This window comes from Prinia subflava, chromosome 8 (assembly GCF_021018805.1).
Source record: "Prinia subflava isolate CZ2003 ecotype Zambia chromosome 8, Cam_Psub_1.2, whole genome shotgun sequence".
NCBI classification, from domain to species: domain Eukaryota; kingdom Metazoa; phylum Chordata; class Aves; order Passeriformes; family Cisticolidae; genus Prinia; species Prinia subflava.
This window is the reverse complement of record NC_086254.1, coordinates 22,819,619-22,838,179: the sequence shown is the minus strand read 5'-3', so window position 1 is coordinate 22,838,179 and position 18,561 is coordinate 22,819,619. Positions and strand designations below refer to the sequence as shown.

Sequence of the window (18,561 nt, the reverse complement as noted above, 5' to 3'; positions counted from 1 at the left end):
TTTAATGGCCCTGACACCCTTGTTTATAATAATAAACAGCAAACGTGTGGACACAATGAGTCTGTTTCAGGTTCAAGTGTTTTTAATAACCTTGCAGCGAGAAATAGACCCGAGCCCAGATCTGGAGAAACCCGATGAAGACTCTGTGCTGCTGCAGTGAAATCCGATTTCGGGGTGGCTGCTGTGCAAACAGCGCGGACAGCGACGGCCGCGCCGCTCTGACTGCGGCCAGGCCTCCCACACAACACTCCCCTTTGTGTCCTCCAAACCCTGACTCCCGGGCCGTGTTTTTGTCTTCCAGACACGACCTGATTTAAGCAAAGGCAAGACAAGGGGGTAGGTATAAATATCTTTTTATTATTATTATTTATCAGTGCCTCTGCAGCCCTCCTGGCACACGGCCCGTCCGGAGCAGAGCCGGGTGATCCCACCTGGGATGTGGCAGCAGCACAAGGCAGAGGGAGAAAGGGACCATCAGCATTGGGAGGCCTCGTGCTGATTAATTCAGTAAAACCTTGTTAGCTGTTTTCAGTGGTGTAACCACTTTGAGGGAGTTGCCTTTTGCCAAGAAAAGTGCCCAGGTGGGTCTGCCATGGCCGAGTGGGCTCAGTGTGGCCCTGGTGCCTGGCAGCAGTCAGGGGGTGGCTGCTGGAAAAGTGCCCAGCCTGGGAGGTGGGATCAGCCTCCTGGGAAAGGAGGGTTTGATTCTGGGGAGCACAGGGTGGTATCGCTGCCCCCAGGGACGGGAGCCCTGGCAGGGCTGGGAGGGGCAGCACAGGCTCTGGGTCTGAGGGTCCCGAGGAGCCCTGGAGAGCTGGGACAGGCCCCCCCTGTGGCCCCCAGCCCCAGCAGCTCATCCCCTCTGCCATGTCCTCATGCTGCGCTTCCCTGCCTGTGCAGGGGGGAGCCAGGGCTCTCCTGCTCGCTCAGGGCTGCCCACTTCCCTGGCAGAGAGGTGCCAGGTCCCAGCAGGGAGGGAAGTGTGGGCATCTGCAGCTCCCTCCGTGTGTGCCTGCTGTGCCACAGGGTGGGAAGGAAAGGGGTGTCCATGGAAGCCAGGCCCTGCTGTGCTGGGGATTGCCTATAAAGGATCCTAGTCCTCACTAGCAGAGGAACCCCTGTGCTGGAGCAGGTCCTGCCTGTGCAGGAGCAGCCCGGGAGTGTGCACCAAGCTGTGCCCGTCCTCAGCCAGAGCTGGAGCTGGGAAATTCTCTCCCTGCCCCTCTGCAGCCCTGTCCGAGCCGGGCCTGCTCAGCCCTTTGTCTTTGCAGGGTCTTCTGCCCTATTTATCTTCCCCAAATGTCATCTCCCCTCCCCACTCCATGCAACACCCCCCAAAAAATAATAAACGGCGGCAGGCTCTGTAAACAGAGCCTATCTGCAGAGCTGTTTGAAATGTAGACAGGCTCAAGTGAATTAGTTCAGCGAGGACTTAATTGCTGTCCTGTCTGTCAGCGTGCGGCGCTGAGGGTTAGCAGGGGAGGCCTGGCAGGGAGATGGATGGGGTCCTGGCCGGGTGGCAGCCGGGGTCACTGCTCCAGGAACCACGTCCCGGCGTGACCCCGCGCAGATAAGCAGACTCTGCACCATCCCCATCGCTGCATCCTGCTGCTCTGACCCTTCCTGGCCTGCCCCGATCCAGCCTGGAACAAACACACTGGGAGAAGGGCCTGGGCTGGCAAAAATGACCTGTTGTCCAGGCCTTGTGCCAGCCTTTTTGGGGCTCAGGGCTGCTGCTGTCCTGGGATTGTGAGGACTGGCTGCTGGTGGCAGTGTCATTGTCCCCAAAGCGCGAGGCACTGCAGGGATATCTCCATCCCAGGCAGGAGAAATTCCCTCAGTCATGCATGGGAGGAGCGCGACATTCACTCCTGTCCCCTCGTGAGCAGAGCCGTAACCCTGGTGCCTTGCGGTGTCCCCTGCCCGCCCAACAATCGCGGCCCCGGCAGAGCAGCGGGAGCGCGGCTGGCGACAAGGACACTGCGGGGACAGCCCCGGAGAGGCACCGGGCGGCGGCGCCGGGCCCGGGGCCGGCAGGAGATACCGGGGGGCGAAGGGCCCCGCAGAGAGGGCGCAGCACCCTCGGGTGCGGGGGGACAGGGCGCAGCACCCTCGGGTGCGGGGGGACAGGGCGCAGCACCCTCGGGTGCGGGGCGGGCGGGCTGTGAGTGCGGGAATGCGGCGGGGGCAGCCGTCAGAGGCGCGTCTGGCCGGGCTCTTCCCCACCTCCCCGGTAATTAAAGAGCAGCCTCTGATGCATGTGGAAAAGGAAGGAGAGAAAGAAAAAAGGATCAGCAAACCCAAGCCTTTAGATTACTGTTTACCCCCTCGAGGAGCACAGAAGTATATTGTCCATTTAATAGAAGCCTATAAATCACTGAAAAACATTTATAAAATAATTGAAGGTAATGGGAACCATTTGTTTAAATAACATCACGTTCATGCCCCAGAGGTGCAATAAAAGTTAGATTAATTGATAGGATTTTATATCTCACTGTGAAAAACTGAGTCACATTCTAGACACCGACAGTTTGGGAAAGTTGCAAATTCATCAGGCACCCAGCTACTATCAAAATAGTCTCTTCCATGTGAAGAGGCACATTTATATGACCCTGAAGGGTTTTGGGATGAGAACTATTTACTTAAACTGTGAAGTGAACTAGCCAGTGTGAGATCCTGACCCAGATTGGGGTTTTTTCCTTCCTCTTCTATCTGCTGTTGCATTTTTTTCCCATTATGATAAAAAGCAAATAAATATTTCTAAACCAGAGGCTCATTCCTAATCCAGGGCTCTAGTGTCCTGCATCCATCTGTGCCCACGGGAATGGCACCTCAGAGGCATCCAGTGAGGAGGCTGGAGCAGGGATTGGGGCTGGGGCCAGCCCCCCATGCTGGGCTGCTCCCCCAAAGCTTGCCCAGTGCCCGCCAGCCCCGGCCCAGGGCAGGGCTTGCCCTCCTCAGGCTCCTCTGCCTGCAGCCTGGGCCAGCAGCAAGCTGTTCTCAGGCTGTGAACCATCCGACCCTCCCCTTTTCCCTGTCACTGTTTTGTGGTTTAGCTGGTGGGAGGGCAGAGAAGTGGAACAGAGCAGGGGTCTCAGCAGAAGGGCCCTTGGTGGGGCCCTGGGAGCTGTGGGCAGGGACTCCCCAGCTCTGCCGCTGCTCTGCCTTCCCACACTCTGCTCTGCTTTTGCCTGGTTTTCCCCAAGCTCCATTTTCACTTCTTTTCTCTCCTTCCATCAACTCCGGTTTGCCTGAGAGCGAGGCCAAAGTGAGGCAGGGTTCTGCCAGGGGAGCCTGTGGCACTGTCACCCCCGGGTCACCCCATGGCCCTGCAGCCCCGGGGCTCCCGGAGCAGCAGGGACTTTGCACTGCTCGAAACGCTTCAGGGCTCATCTGTTCAAGGGCTCAGTCAGCAGGGTGGAGGTGCACCCGCAGCACAGGTGTCCCCAGGACAGCCCTGGTGGATGGCACGGTGGGGACCCGGCTGTCCAGGATCAGGCACGAGCCCATCCCTGGGGAGGGAGCAGCTCCCAGCCACCCTCGGCAGCGCCGCAGAGCCCGGGCTTCGCATCGGCTTTTGATAAAGGCTCCCTGTCAAACAAGGGCTGAATAAATCATGATGTGTTACCAAGACGCATTACAGCTTTTAAAACAACCACCATGGCATTCTACCCCACGGACTGATGAGTCTGGGGATGCCAGATCCCTGGCGCTCCGCAGCCTTGCTGGAGCCAGCTCACATCTGGAGTGCAGTAAACGTACCCAGAAGCAAGAAAGCAGCTCTGTAAGGGTCAGGAGTACAGAGAGCGGCTGCTGACTCCAGGCGCCACCCCAAAACCCACATGCATTTCCTTGTGTAAACACATGTGGCCAAAAGGCAGCCATGGTCACCTTTCTCCAACGTGAGCCCTATAAAACCGCCAGCAAAGTGAGGAACAATGTCACTATTATTGTTTTAGAGGAATTCCTCTGAAGCAGAAAAGCACAGCCGGGCTGCCGACAAGGGTGTCTTTAAAAGCAGGGCTGACAATTGACTCCAGAGCCGCGGGAAGGAAAAAAATTCCCCCAGGGTTGATCATTTGCAGTTGTTGGGGGCTTCCAGAGCTGCCCAATAACCTGCTGGGTGCTGCTGCCAGGGGCACAGCTGGGCACAGCTGGGCACACAGAGCCCTGACACACTCCTCACCCCGGCAGGGCTGGTGCCAAGCCAGCCCACCCCAGGGATGAGGTGCTCTGGGGCCAGCCCAGGGGAAACCCAGGGTGTTGGATTTGGATGCTGATGGAAAGCATCCATGGAGCCTCTTCTATCTGAGCAGTGTGCAGGGAAGGGACTCGCTGAGAGCCAAGCAACTGCTCCCAAAGCTGAGCTGGGTTAATTGCCCCACAAGAGGATTTCTCCCCCCACCCAGTACCAGCTGCATCTGCAGCCCTGCTCCTGCAATCAGAAGTGGCATCCTTCAGCCTGAGAGTTCACTGTACCCAGAGAAGAAAACCACGGGTGCCTTCACGAGGGGTAAATCTTTGGGGTCTGGGCCTGCTTTCTCTTGGGGGTGCATGGATGGAGACCTTGTAGCTGCTTCTCCTTGGGGATTTATTGCCCGTCTGTAAAACCAGACATGGGCTGCCAGAGGCAGCAGGAGAGATAACCTGGAGCCAGATCTTGCTGGTGATGGGGAACCACAGCCTGGATCTGCCCCAGCTGCAGCTGGGGGACGTGAGCACAGACCCCCAGCACTGCCCAGGGCTGGGACCCGGCAGCAGGCACAGGGCTCCTGCCACCAGGGATGCCACCCTCTGTCCAGGGCCCCACTGAGCAGGGCTCCAGCACCAGAGGGTCTCTGAGTCCCTGTGGGAGCCCAGGGCAGGAGGGGTTTGGGGACAGCACAGAGAAAGGGCTGTGAATATGTAGGGAGGTGCAGATAGGATGACTCTCCAGGCTTAGCACCTGATTGGGGTGACCTTGCTCCTGGATCAGAGCTATCCTCCGATGACCATAGATGAGCATTTGAATTTCACTGATAAACCCATCAAGTAGTTGAGTGTGTTAGAGGCTGTATGAATGCACTGCAGAAAGTTTCTCCAGTGAGTCAGGGTCCCAAAACCTTTCTTTGGGGCGCTTATCTTATCGGGCAGGGATGCCTCGCTCCCCAGGAAACAGGGCCAGCTCAGCCTGAGTAATGAGGCTCTGAGCAAGAGCATTGCAAAACTAAAGGTGCTTTTTAAAAAGTCTGACATGGCAGAGAGACGGGTGAGCAGAGAGGAAGAGGAGGCTTAGTCACGTTGGCCACAGCCCAACACCGCGGAGCCTCTCCAGGGCAAGGTCTTCATTGTCCTTCCTAGGACAAAGCCGTACATCTGCCTTCCCCCTTTCCCTGTGAGAGAACCTGGGGGCTGTTCCCAGCCAAATCCGCTCCTTAATTCCCTCCATCAGGGCTGGGGCCAGCGAGAGGGATTCTGCCGGCATCCTCCCGAGGAGCCGGCAAGCCCCGCTCCCCCGGGCTGCGCGGGGGCCGGGGTCCCTCAGCCACCGCCACCCTGCGCTCCCGGGGACGCCTCCAGCCCGGGCAGCGCCTGTGCCCTCCCGGGGGCGGCCGTGGGAGGATGAGCTGTCGGGAGCCACCGAGACAAGCAGCGAGTTTGATCCTGAGTGAAAACAAACCATCTGGCCAGCCAGCTCCCTCCCTCTCCCTCCCGCCGGAGCTGAGCCCGAGCCTGAGCCGAGCCTGGAAAGCCCCTGCGGTCCTTCGGGTCCCCTCACCACCGGAGCCAGGCGGGTGGGGAGCCAAAGGCTGGAGTAAATAACACGCAAATAGTGGGTAAAGTTTTAAAGCTCCGAGTACTCCTGGGAAAGAGTAATATCAGTGTCTGGGGAATAGACATCCCCACGAGGAGGAATATTAGTGCGTAAGGATGATGCCGTCCCTGCTCCTCCTTTCTCCCCAGGTTGATGGAGATCACAAATTTCCACCTACTTGGGAAATTCTTCCCAGGGTAAGCACCAGCACTAAATTAAAACCTCCTTGGAGCCCTTGCCTGACAGCCAGCGTGTCACAGCGGCCGCGGGAGCGTGGCCAGGCGGGAGCCTGCTGACCCTGCCCACCCTGGTCCCTCTGAGCACCCGTGGGCACCGTTCCTGTGGCTCGGGAAGCTCCGGACCACGGGCAGCCTTCGGCTCCTGCCCACTGGGCGTGTGAATCCCTGGACACCCACGCACTGGAGACGGAGTGGAACTGAGGGACCGGCCCTGCAGCAGCCTGACCACGCTCTGCTCTCGGGGTGGGCTCCCAGGACACCCCAACAGTGACACGTCCTTGGCACTGAGCAGGGAGTGGGTGTGGGGACCTCTGTGCCCTCCCTGGGTGAGCGTAAGGCACTTGCACCCCCAGAGGCTTTGCAGCACACAGCTGCAGGACATGTGTGATTATTGTTGTCTTTACTTTCATTTTCTGTGTTTCAGATTAGTGGTTGCCCTTAGGATGGGTATCTAGAGGTGGCTGTGGAGGAGCTGGCAGTGTTTGCTGCTGGGCTCTGTGAAGGTGGAAGAAAAGGAACTTTTTTATGTGGATTTTTCATAGTTGATTTAAAAAAAGATGATGAGTCTCGTTTGCCACGGCAGAAGGAAGTGTCATTAGTGATTAATGGCTTTGTAAGCTCCTTGTTGAAATAGGGTCAAAGCTATTGTGTAGGAGACATTTGGGGCCAGTTCTGCCACCTGCCCAGTGTCTGCTGGGGACTGGGGCTGCTGGGGGACTCATCTCCAGGTGTCCTCCAAGATTCCTCCTGCTTCCACCAGCTCAGCGCGGGAAGTTTGGCAGCTCCAGCGATGTGCGTGTGGCTCAAGCCAGCCGTGTGCTCCAGGACTGCACCCCAGCTGCTCCCACGTGGAGCGAGCTCGGAGCTTTCCTCGTGAGCACCCACGTGGATGTTCAGACCCAGCTCACGGTCTGCTCTATGGGATGCAATTTTGGGAAGGGTCCGAGAGGAGGTCACAGGGAATCTTGTTGAGGGCACTGCCCTGTGCACCAGCCTGTCTCTCACATCCTGGCAGCCCCAGATTCTCACCACGGTGGAAGATGAGTGCAGAGGACCTGAGGAGCAGCTGTGGGGGACAGACACCCCCAGCTCTGTGGGCCCTGTCCCCAGGACTGGCCTGGGACACAGCCCCATCATGTCACCCCCTCTGCACACCGCCAGGATCCCAGCCCGCCTCTCTTTGTAGTGCTATTTTTAAAACACCAAAGGAGAACTCCCACCTCTGTCTGCTGGAAACGTGATGTGTCCCCCGCAGCCAAGAGCTCTGCTCATTTTCAAACCTGCCGGAGTTAGCCTCAGATATAAAACCAAACAAGCAAACTGAAAGGGGCTTGTTGTGTAAGAAAGTTCCTCCGAATTAGTTATATCTGGCTTGTGATCCCTTTTTGATTGAATGCTTAATAGCAGCCAGGTGCAGGCAGTGCGGGACGCTTGCCCGCGCCTCTGGAAGCAGCCTGGGAAGGCCGGGCGGCGGGGCAGCCCACGGGTGTCTCGGTGTGTGGGCTGCTGCTGCCCTTCCTCTGCCTCCCCGCTTAGCCACGGGGATCCCGGCCTTTGTTTCCTTCCCTCGGCGCTGAACCAGCTCAGGAGATGCACACACGTGTGTGAGAGTGTGAGAGTGTGTGTGTGTGTGTGTGAGTGTGTGTGTGTGTGTGTGTGTGTGCAGTGCTCTGGCTGCCAGGCGTGCAGGAGCGTGGGCACGGGCACAGACGTGGGCATGGACATGGACATGGACATGGAACATGGACATGGACATGGACATGGACATGGAACATGGACATGGACATGGACATGGACATGGAACATGGACATGGACATGGACATGGACTTGGACATGGACATGGACATGGAACATGGACATGGACACAGACATGGACAGACACAGGCATGCACGTGGGCACGGCTGGGCTGCGCTGGGCAGGTCCCAGGTGTGCAGCACACGAGTGTGCAGCGTGTGATGAAGGCGTTCTGTGGCAGCCGAGCCCTCTGTGCCGCCCAGCACAGGGCAGGAGCCCTCCCTGCCCCCGGCTCCTGCAGAGGACCTCACGTGGCATCCGAGACATTTTTCCATCCTGGCACTTCCAGAGACGTCTGCTGGTGTTTGAGCCCCATCCCCCGGTACGTGTGTGTGCAGTTTGAGTGAATTAATTATAGAAACAAACTGCCTGCGTAGACGATAATAAAAAAGTGGATGCCAGGGAGAGAGACTGTCCAGAAACTGCCAAGTTCAAGACATTGCTCTTCTGGAGCGTGCCATGTCCCTGGGAGCACAGGGCCCAGGCAGGAGTGCTCCTGCAGGCAGCAATGTTAACCTGACCAATTCTGGGTCAGGGCACAGCAGTGCCGTGGTGCGCCCTGGCCCTTGGTCCCTGTGCCCATGCCAGGCTGTGGGAGCAGCCCTGCCAGGCAGCTGGAGATGCCTGAGCTGCTCCTGGCTTCATGTGGCCTTGGGGTCCTTTTCTATCCAATGTCCCCGTTGCCAATACAGGATTTTTCTTCCTTCCCTATCCCCCCCATATTTTTTTCCCAAGTGATGCAATTTCCACCCAACGCTGTCCTAGAGAAAGATTCACAGCTTGTCTCTTCCAGCTGGAACTCCTGCAGTGGTGGCTGTAGCCTGTCTGATTACTGAACTTCTGAATCCTCCAAAGAAATCAAATGATTTTATACAAACACTTTCCTGGTGCCTGAAAATAGGCAGAAAGGATTTGCCAGAGCTCTTTCTGGGTGTCAGCATCCAGCGGGATGTCAGTGCCAACAGGAGAAGGAATTGTTGGGTCAAACACGCTGTGCCCTGCAGAGGTGCAGCCCAAGGTGAGCTGGAGCCACGTTTCCCCGGGCTCCAGGGCTGTGGGCTGAGGGGTTGTGGGGGTTTTGCCATCTGCAGGCACTGGAGGCCAGCCAAGAGCTGGGCTGGCACAGTGGGTGAGGTATCCACTGGCAAAAAATCATCTGGACAAAACTGACTTGTCAAAACCTTCTGAGTGCACACGATCGTGCCCAACACCCCGACACTGGATCTGCCCTTGGCATGGTGCAGGGGCAGCGCTCACACCAGGCTTCCTCCATCACTGAACACAGCCCCAGTTCTCCACCTGCAAGCAGGGCTGATGACACCTTCAAGCTGTGGAAAGGAAGATCCAAGGGGAAAAGGTGCCAGGCAGGAGCCATTTCATTCATTATCACCCCAAGGTTTCAGGTGTGTGCAAATGGCTGCAGAGAAAAATCAGCCTGAGGTCTGTTCCTTCTCCTGGAGGGGAACTGTTTGTGGGATTAGGGCATATTTAGACATGGCAGAAATGGGATTCCTAAACAAAGGGCTGGGGGAGGTGAGTCCCTGCTCTGCTGCTGCTGCTCCCACCATAGAGGGTTTCCAGATTCACTGCCTACCTGCCTGCGGGAGTAAAACTGTCCAGACCCACTGCCCAGAGCTCCAGACTTCCATTTTAGGAGCTGGTGGAAACAGGGTGAGGCCTTTCTAATCCCCTGCTTTCTTCCCAGAGCAGGGAGGTGGGCTGGGAACAGGCTGCTGCCTGCCAGGACTGTCCCGGTCCCTCTGGGCACTCACCCAGGGCCACAGGAGCCACCCCGGGGCTGATCCTGCAGCAGGGTCCTCCCCTGGAGCCCTGGCCCCGCCAGCCAAACCTCCAGCAGGGGCCCAGCTGCCCTTCAGCCAGGGTCCTTTGCCTGCTTTGTGTGGGTCATGGGATGCAGCCTCTTCTCCATGAACAGCCACAGAATAAATGAAATGCTAAATTGCAGCACGGCAGGCCTTTGATACAGATTTTCTTTGGGATTGTGCAATTAGCACAGGGGGACATGCAATCCTTGGAGCTGCTGTGCAGGAGCAAATTCCTTCCTATGGAAGGAATCAGGGCAGGCTGAGGGAAGGTGTCAGAGCCAGCTGTCACACAGTGACAGGGCCGGGCCAGTGAAGGTTTGGCCTGAGTTTAGGAAATAAAGGTGCGTGGTGCCAGATTGGTGCTGCAGGGTGAGGAAGGGATGCTGCTGAGGGGTTTGGGTGCTGCAGCTGGAGCCAGAGCTGCACCCCAGGCACAGAGGGGATGGTGGCCGTGTCCTCTGGGCTGTGTGAAGCCTCCCTGTGAGCAGAGCCCTTGGAGATGTCTCTCCTCCCCCTGGTCCTGTGTGTGCTCAGCCCGGCCCGTGCACGTGTGGGGCTGTGGGGTGTGCGTGGAGCAAGGCACAGATGCAGGGAGGGTCCCGTGCTGGGCTTGGCGTGCAGGGCTGCACATGAAACTCCTTTATTTACGCCCACAATCACTTTACAACCTCTGGCCACAGCTTCATCCCCTGTATGGGAAGGTTTGGCCTGCAGAGAGACATTAACACGAGAGTGAATGGGAAATATGAGAGAGCTCTCCACATGAGAGCAGCTCTGATCACTGCCAGTGCACAGCCAAGGATTTTCCATCCTTTGGGCTCGGAGAGGCCTCTGTGCCACGAGCTCTGCCCTGAGTGCTGCCTGTGGCTGGGCAGCAGTGCCCAGAGCGCCAGAGCTGCTCCCACTGCTGCAGGGGGATGGTGAGGGAGGGCTGGGGGCACTGGAGCTGCCACGGCCCTGCTCCTGTGCAGAGTCAAAGCTGGGGTCTGTGCTGTTTGGCTTTTCAGCTCTGGGGCTCTGAGCATCATTCAGGAGCGCTGCCTCGTTTTTCCTCAGTGGGAGGGGATGGAGCTGGCCCTGCTCCCAGGGGTCCCGGTGGATTGGCAGTGTTGGGAAAGCACCAGGTCCAGCAGCCTCAGATGGACCCTGGCCACCCCCTGGGCACCTGGGGATGCAGGGCTCCCTCCCGGCCCTGGAAATGAGGGGTGCAGGCAGCAGGCTGCCACAGTGCCCGATTGGCACTAGATTTCCTTGGGAGTTAATGGAAAAGATTTTAAAAATGCAACTTGCTGTAAAACTCAGAATGAAGAAGGGGAACGAAGGAGGCTGCTGGTGTGCAGCTGATCTGACTCAGGCAGCCCTCGGGAGGGTGGAGGAAAATCCTCGGGCTGCAGGGTGCCGAGCCTTGGGCTCCCAGCGGTGCCCGTGCCGGGGCAGCAGGGACCGGCCCCAGCCCCGCCAGCCGGGGCGATGCTGCTCTCACACGTGCACTGAGGTGTGGGGCCTCAGCCCGGCACTGCTCCCGCCCCTGCCCCTGCAAGGCTTAATTGTTTTCTGCAAAGAAAAAAATCATTTGGGGAATAGATGGAGAAAGGAGATAGCGTCAGGCAGTCATGGCCTGTTCTCCACCTGTTGTTATTTTGGTCTGGCCCAATCAACCTGCTAGCCAGGCTGGAGCCAGAGACCATCTGGAAAAACTGCCGTGTTTATAAAACTGACATGGAGCAGCACCCCAGGGCCCTGACCTCCCACACAAATCTGGAAATGATTAAAATGGCCCTGGCTGCCTTGGCGGCGCGGAGCTGCCTGCGGAGCAGCCCACCGACCGCATTTGGAGTTCTCATCAGCGGGGCGGGAGCGCGGCCCCGCCCGTGCCCGAGCCCGGGGGATGCTCGGGGGATGCTCGGGGGAGGCTCTGGGGATGCTCGGGGGATGCTCGGGGGATGCTGCGGGGGAGGCACCGCTGCAGCTCATCCTCCTGCACCTCTCGCTGCGCCCGCAGCTGCAGTGCTGCTCTGCTCTCATGCCTGGCTGCAATGACAGCGTGCAGTAGCACCCGTGGCTGTGACTGCAGCGGGACCAGCCAAAGGCAGGCAGTGAGAGCCCCAGCGAGCTGGCTGTGAGCTTCACCAGCTCCTTCTGCGGGCACTGAACGCCTGCACGGCTCCAAGGCACTGCTGCGGGACTGGTGCCACGTCCAGCCCTTCCTTGGGAGCAGAAAGGCTCCGGCAGGGCTTTGAGTTGGGCTCCAGATTTGGAGAAACACTCCCAAAAGGCTGCTGCCCTCCCCTCTGCGCTCTCACACCTCCCAGCTCCGGGATCTCGCTCATCAAAGCAGCCCCGTGTCCCCTGTGCAGCACAGGGTGACACCACAGCCCAAACTCAAGCCACATTGGACCTTGCTGACCTGCCCTGGCCTGGGGACATGTGGCTGCTCTCAGCCCTGCCTCGCCTGCTAGGCAGCAGCTTAATTAGAGAGGTGTGAATAATGAATTATCCGTGACTCTGAGCCATCCGTGGAAAATTCAAATCAACCTGCTTTGTGGTTACAGGACGTCAGCAAACTCTCTGCCAAGAGAGCAGGGGGAGAGCGCAGAGCCAGCCCGATTCTTGGTGGGGCACCTGGGTACAGAGGGGGAGCAGGGCAGGGAGGGGCCCCAGCCCCAGCCCCTGGCACACCAGGGGTGGCCACAGCTCCTTCCTTCACACAGGGACTGATAGCCAGGGCCTTGGCAAACTCTTGCTTCACCCCAGCACAAGGGGAGCTAATCCCTGAAGGTCCCTGGCCTTGGGCCCCGGGGAGCCCTTCTGGCCGTGTTTGTCTCTGTCCCGCCCTGTTTTACCTGTCCGGCCCCCCAGCCCTGGCCCCATTGTTCCCGTGCTATCAGGGAGGACGATGGGGACAGGGACAGGAGCAGGAGGGGCTGCTCAGGCTGCAGAGGGTGGCTGGGGACAGCCAGGAGCTTGAACTTGGCACAGCCACTGCCAAGATTGGCACAGCTGGGCAGGATGTCCTGGGCAGTCTGTCCTTCCCTCCAGGTGCAGCCCTGACCTGCCTGCGAGGGTGGCAGCTCCTCCCCTGCTCTCCAGCCTGCCCACTCGTCCTGCTCTCGTGTGCTGGGAAAGACACAGCCCCAGCGCCTCCTCCCAAGGCAGGCAGGGGTTTGATGGAAAAACCTGCAAAAAAGTCCACCCTGAATTTCAGATTCTTTAATTGGCTGCTGATAACGAGGGGCAGCCTCATGCTGCTAACAGGATGAAGGATTTGAAAGAAGCAGAAAGAGCTACCACGTCTCTGTCCAGGGCCAGCTCTGCCCACTGATCTCTCTGTCAAGGGAGTAAACCCACATCTATTAACCTGGAGCCAAAGCAAACACCTGAGTGCTGAAGAAGCTCAGGTAACTCATTTTGTCCCCCAGGAAGATGGAGCTGAAGCCCTGGCTGGGGACAGCCGTGTGATCCCAGCCCAGCCCCTGGCACAGGCTCGTCGGGGACGTGTGGCTGTGTGTGCCTCAGTTTCCCTGCCTGGGGGGGGGATGGGAGCCCCCACGGTGGGTTCATCCTGGGCCCCCACCCCAGAGCCCTCTGCCATTGCTCCCCTGCCCCAGGGGACGTGACTGTGGGCACCCAGCAGCCCTCCTGCCTCAGCCCCCTCTGCCTGCAGAGATTATTGAATCCCCGGGTTGCAGAGGGACGGGCTCCCGGCTGATTGTCCGGGAGAAAGGAGGGTGATAACAGCAGGGAGATAAAACCCTGCTGCAGCCCCGGCCAGGGCTCCCATGGCAGCCCCTGCACACACCCACCTGCAGGGACCACGAGGGACTATCAGCCCCTACTTTACTGTCACCTGTTAAAAAATTACCATTACGACCTATGACATGAATGGATTTTGTGAGTAAACTGCCCTCCAGGGAAGTTCAATACTTGGAAACACAAGAAAAACCTGTGGCTGATTCAATCACTGGCCAGGGGTGATAAGTGGGGCTGACCTGGGTTTCTTCTCCCTTGGTCCTAAATGAGCAGCACTGGGCTGTGAGGGAGACTCTGGGCTGCTGGACCCACCTGCCTGGGCAGCCACAAGTGAAACACTTCTGCAGGACATGAGGGTTTCGGTGCTTTTTCCCTGGGGGAGAGTTGAAATGACTCACACTAATGGGGGTTTTGGCACAATGAGGCCTGATTTTTTTAAAATAAGCTTCAAAGTTTCATTTCCACATGATTACTTTGGTCCATTTTGCTTCAATTTTTATACTAAGAACTGTGCTAGATACTTCTGCTTCACATTTTCCTTTAAATGATGTGCTAAACACGTTGTGAACGCAGTATGTTACAGGGACACCGTCATTTGGATAGTACAAAACTCGATTTGATTCAAATGGCAGTCCAGGAAGGAGGAGAGAGCATCCCTGCGGTGCCGCAGGCAGCCCTCGTCCCCTCCATCATTCCCACCCTCTCCAGCCCCGGCTGTCCCCACCGAGCCGAGGGGGGATGGAAACGGCGCCTGAGGAGCTCCCAAGGACAGAGGGGGAGCCAAGGGAAGTGACTCGTGTGTCCCCCCGGGCTGTGTCACCGGGGCAGCGGGGAGGCCGCGGTGCCCGCCCGGTCCCGCGGTGCCCTCCCAGGCCGAACCAGCACCAGAGAAACCCCCGGACACGCTGCCAGCCTGGGAGCCCTCCCCAGGGCCGGGGAGCGGCACCGCGGCTGGTGCAGGCCCGGGCTGCACCTTGCAGAGGCTGGGCAGCGGCCAGAGGAAGCTGCAGCAGCTGAGGCCGCGCTGGGAGCGGCAGCGGAAAGCAGGACAGCCCCAGCGCCGCGACCTTTCCTCCCTCCGGGAATGTGCTGCCTCAGCAGGAAACGCTCGGGGCTCTCCAGGCGCTCCCGGACGCCGCTGCTCCCCAGGAGCGCTGCCAGCTCCGTGCTGTCCCGGGGAAGGGCTGGAGAAGCCCTGAGTCAGAGCATCCCCAGCAGGGCTCTGGAGAGCAGGGCTGGCTGTGGGCACACCCGGCCACCGGGAGAAGAGGGGCTGCAGGAGCCCGGGCAGGACAGCCCACCCCGGGCCAGGCTGCTCCCACCGCACCCGTGGGATTTCTGCCCTCGGGTCTCGTCCAGTCTTTTTAAGTGGTAAATAAATTGCCTGGGAAATGAGGACAAAGGATGGGAAAAGCTGGCATTGGAATGTGATTCCTGTTCTCCATCCACACTGTGATGCGATTCTGGGGAAAAGCAGCATCCCGTGGGGGTGTGAAGCTGCCAGCCCCGCCCAAGCACCTCCAGCCCCGCCCAAGCACCTCCAGCCCTGCCCAAGCACCTCAGCATCCCTCAGCCTGCCCGCTCCCAGGGGAGCTGTGCACAAGTGTTGCAGGTGGCCAAAAGGACAGAGCCCGGCTGGACTGGCGGGGCCAGAGCGGGCAGTGCAAGCTCCTGGCTGTGAATGCTGCAGAGCAAAGCTCAGCCCCAGCTGTGGGGATCCACACTGTAAAACCTCTGTGAACTGAAAATCAAAATGTGTGCCCAAGGAACAGCCTGTCTCACTCAAAACTCAGCCTAGGTAAGGCCCTAATGGCATCCAGGTTTCACTGACCATGGCTGGAGGCTGCCAGAATATCAAGCCAGGCTGGGGTTCAGATTTGTGATTAAACCCTTGGGGTCTGGGGGCTCACGGGGCACAGGGACTCTGGCACAGCCCCTGCCTTCACCTTCTTCAGCCAGGGGTGAATTTGGAAAGGCTTTGGCTGGCCCAGCCCTGGCGCCAGAGGCAGCTCTGTGGCAGCAGGGTCAGTCCCTGGGGGTGAAACACCCCGAGGAGCACCGGCATAGGAAGCAGGGGCCCGTTCCGGTGAGGAAACGGTGCGAATGCTATTTATTTGCAGAGTTTTGTTTTCATTAACTCCAGCATGAGTCAAACCCTTCCTGCCAGCGTTCCGCCCGGCACGGTGCCTGCGGCTGGCACGGCTCTGCAGGGTGGAAGCTGCGGCGGCGTGGGCGCAGGAAGGTGACAACGCGGCCCGGAGCAGGTGCCGGCCGGGCCGGCGAGCGCCGCTGGCGACAGTCGCCGTGCAGATGTGTCCCTGTGTCCCCGGGCCGCTCCTCGGGGCTTTCCAGGGAGGCTCCAGAGCTGTGCGCATGAGTCACGGGCTGGCTGGGAAAAGAGAAACGCGGCGGTGACGGGGGGACAGGGAGGTGGGGGAGGGCTGCAGCAGCCCCCCGGAGGCAGCCGGGGCTGTGCTGGCAGCAGCTGCCTGCGGGGCCGGTGCTAAGTTTAGGGGTGGGATTGGGCGGACAGCCCGGAGCCAGGCTCCGCTGCCGGCGCTGCCGCGGCCGGAGCGCAGCGCGGAGCCGGAGCCACCCGGCCCATCCTGTCTGCCGCGGCCGGGCGGGCCGGGGCCGGGGTAAGAATAGCACGGCCGTGCTTCCCGGCGCCCCTGGCCAGGGATTTCCTGAGCCGGGCGGGGCCCGCGCTGCCGGGGATGCGGCGCCTGCCGTGCACCGGCGGCCCCGGGTGCCCGCGCCGTCCCCGCAGCTCCGTGCCAGGGAACCGCATCTCCTCTGTCCCGGCCGAACCCAGCGCTGCCGAGGAGCAGCTGCAGGTGCTAGTGCCAGCTCCTCCCGCGGCAGCCAGAGCGCACCATGGGGCGGGAGGGGGATCCAGAACGGGGAGCCTTGTGACCATTCCAGGTCCCAGCCAGTTCAGCTCGGAGAAGGGCCCCTTCGAGGTGAATTAACGGGGACATGCAGAACCAGACCGGTGACAGCCATGAGAAACACCCTGCCAGGAACACACGACATTTTCCCAGTCTGTTCACTTTTCCCAGAGATGCTCCAGCGTGGTTGAAAACAAACCAAAGACAAGTTGGGGGGCTTTTATTTCTGCAGCTGAGAGCTGCAGCACCCCATGCCCTCGCCCTGCCCTTCCCCTGCAGATGTCCTCTCCTATCCTCCCCTCAGCAGAGAGGAACGGCTGCTGCAGCCTGCACAGCCCTGCAGAGCAAAGGTCTTTGTGTGAGGAGGAGCCGGTTCCCCACCGTTTCCTCCGCCCGCCGCCTGTGACCCACCGCGTCCTGCGGGCCCAGCGCCGGCCCCGGCAGGAAACAGGTGGGATAAATATTTGTGCAAAGCAGAGTGAGATTTCCCTTGAAGGCCGTGCAATGTGTTTCCCTCCCAGGGCTGTGAATGGAAGGTAGCGGCCGGCACAGCAGCAGGTGCTGCCAGGGCGGGGTGGGGCCGCTGCTGCCGCCTTCCCGGGGAAAGTGAGCCCAGCACTCCTACTGCACCCCAAAGACAGGCTCAGGAAGGTGCTGGGGGCTGCAGGAAAGCAATCCTGGAAAAACCTAGGCATTTAACCGCTGTGGCTTGAACCCAAGGCCCATGGGAGGGAGCCCTGCAAGGCAGGACCAGCACACCCCACCCCAGGAGATCCAGGGCGCTGTGGGATCAGCACAGCAGCTCCCGTGCTGCTGGGACGGGACATTCCCAAAGAGCTGTGCCTGCCCTTTGCAAGGCTGGTCAAAAAAATTACCGAGGGCCACATGCTCCAGCAAGCAGGGCAGGCAGCAGGAGGTGCTGGCAGTGTGGGAGCAGAGGGTTCCCAGCTCTGATGTGGACTGCTCCCCTGGGATGTACCCTGCCTGCTGGGGGGGACCAGGCCGTGAGAGCACAAGGGAGCACATGGCTCTGGTGCCTCCTGACACCAAAGGGTTGCTGGGAACAGTGTGCTGGTGGGGCTGGAGCAGGCCCAGGAGCTCTCGCTTTCCCCTTGGAGAAGGGCAGCCAGGATCTGATCTGCTGAGCCCACCAGCACCAGTGTGAAGGAGGGGCGAGTGCCCTGCAAGCCCTCTGCAGTGGGAGCCTGCAGCTACAGTGCCAGCTGCACCGGGGGATGAGTAGATTCAGAGGACAATCTTTATCTAGAACCCAAACTGAACAAGTCTGAGGTCTCAAACTTCCTCTGGTTGGTTTCAGAGTCGGTCAGTGAGAAAAGGAGTGGGAATTTTCTGTCTGAAGCAGCGGGCGAGGTGGGCCTGGGCAGCACAGGATGCAGGCGCCGCTGAGCTAACGCACTGCTCACGGCCCCAACATCTGCTCCCTGACCTCTGCAGCTCCCAGTGCTGAGAACCTGATGCTGCTGCCTCTCCCCTCTTGGGTTTCCTCCTCCTCCTGCGTGCAGAGACCACGAGGAGCAGGTGGGCACCCGCTTCCCCCACTGCACTCCAGTAGCTGAGCCCTGTGATTTGGGGGCTGGAGGGTGGGGACAGACTCTGTAAACCAGCGAGGTTTCACAATAGTTTGCTTAAGGGCTTGTGACTTAGGCTCAGGTGCTCTGGGAGCAGCCCAGCCCTGGGGGGACAGCCCTGCACCCCGGGGCCGCGGCTGCCCCCGGGACACCGCGGGAGGCTGAGCCACACCGTGCCCTGGCACCAGCTACTCACACCCACCGAACCTGCCAGCATCCCCCAGGGCAGCTGCTCACACTGCCCAGAGTGTGAGATCCACCCAGCAGAAATCAGCACGGCCAGCTCGATCCTTTCCCCTCCTCTAACTCTCCCCTTTTTCCCTCCCTCTCCTTCCCCCTTCCCCCCAAAGCTCTTTGTCTCCAGGCTCTGCGGAGGAAGCAGACCTTCTGAAAATAAACTCTCCCTGCTTTGATCTGGTTTATGGGCACGCACTGTTTATAGCTCCGTGTGTACGACTTGACACCTTCCCACCTGTGGCCCCAGCAACTGCTTCTTATCACAGCCACTTTGGATATTAACAGGGCGGCAGGGAGGGCGATCTGGAGGTCCCCAAGGCCCCTGGCCCCCCACACCCCGCTGCCCCTCCCCGGGCAGGAGGGAGACAGGCTGGTGTCTCCCTGCATGTGATAATTGCATCAGCCCGTGTTTATTGGGATGTTTATCTCGACCAGCAAG

At 59.6% G+C, this 18,561-nt stretch overlaps 1 protein-coding gene across 1 annotated transcript; it reads left to right on the top strand.

Moving 5' to 3' along the window:
* Positions 1–2,176: 2,176 nt before the first annotated feature.
* On the top strand, positions 2,177–18,274 carry LOC134554368 (uncharacterized). The gene is made up of 5 exons (XM_063404913.1): positions 2,177–2,233; positions 14,278–14,491; positions 15,573–15,772; positions 16,576–16,747; positions 17,615–18,274. The coding sequence occupies exons 1-5, from the start codon at positions 2,177–2,179 to the stop codon at positions 17,701–17,703; spliced, it is 732 nt and encodes a 243-aa protein (XP_063260983.1). The 3' UTR covers positions 17,704–18,274.
* Positions 18,275–18,561: the final 287 nt, after the last annotated feature.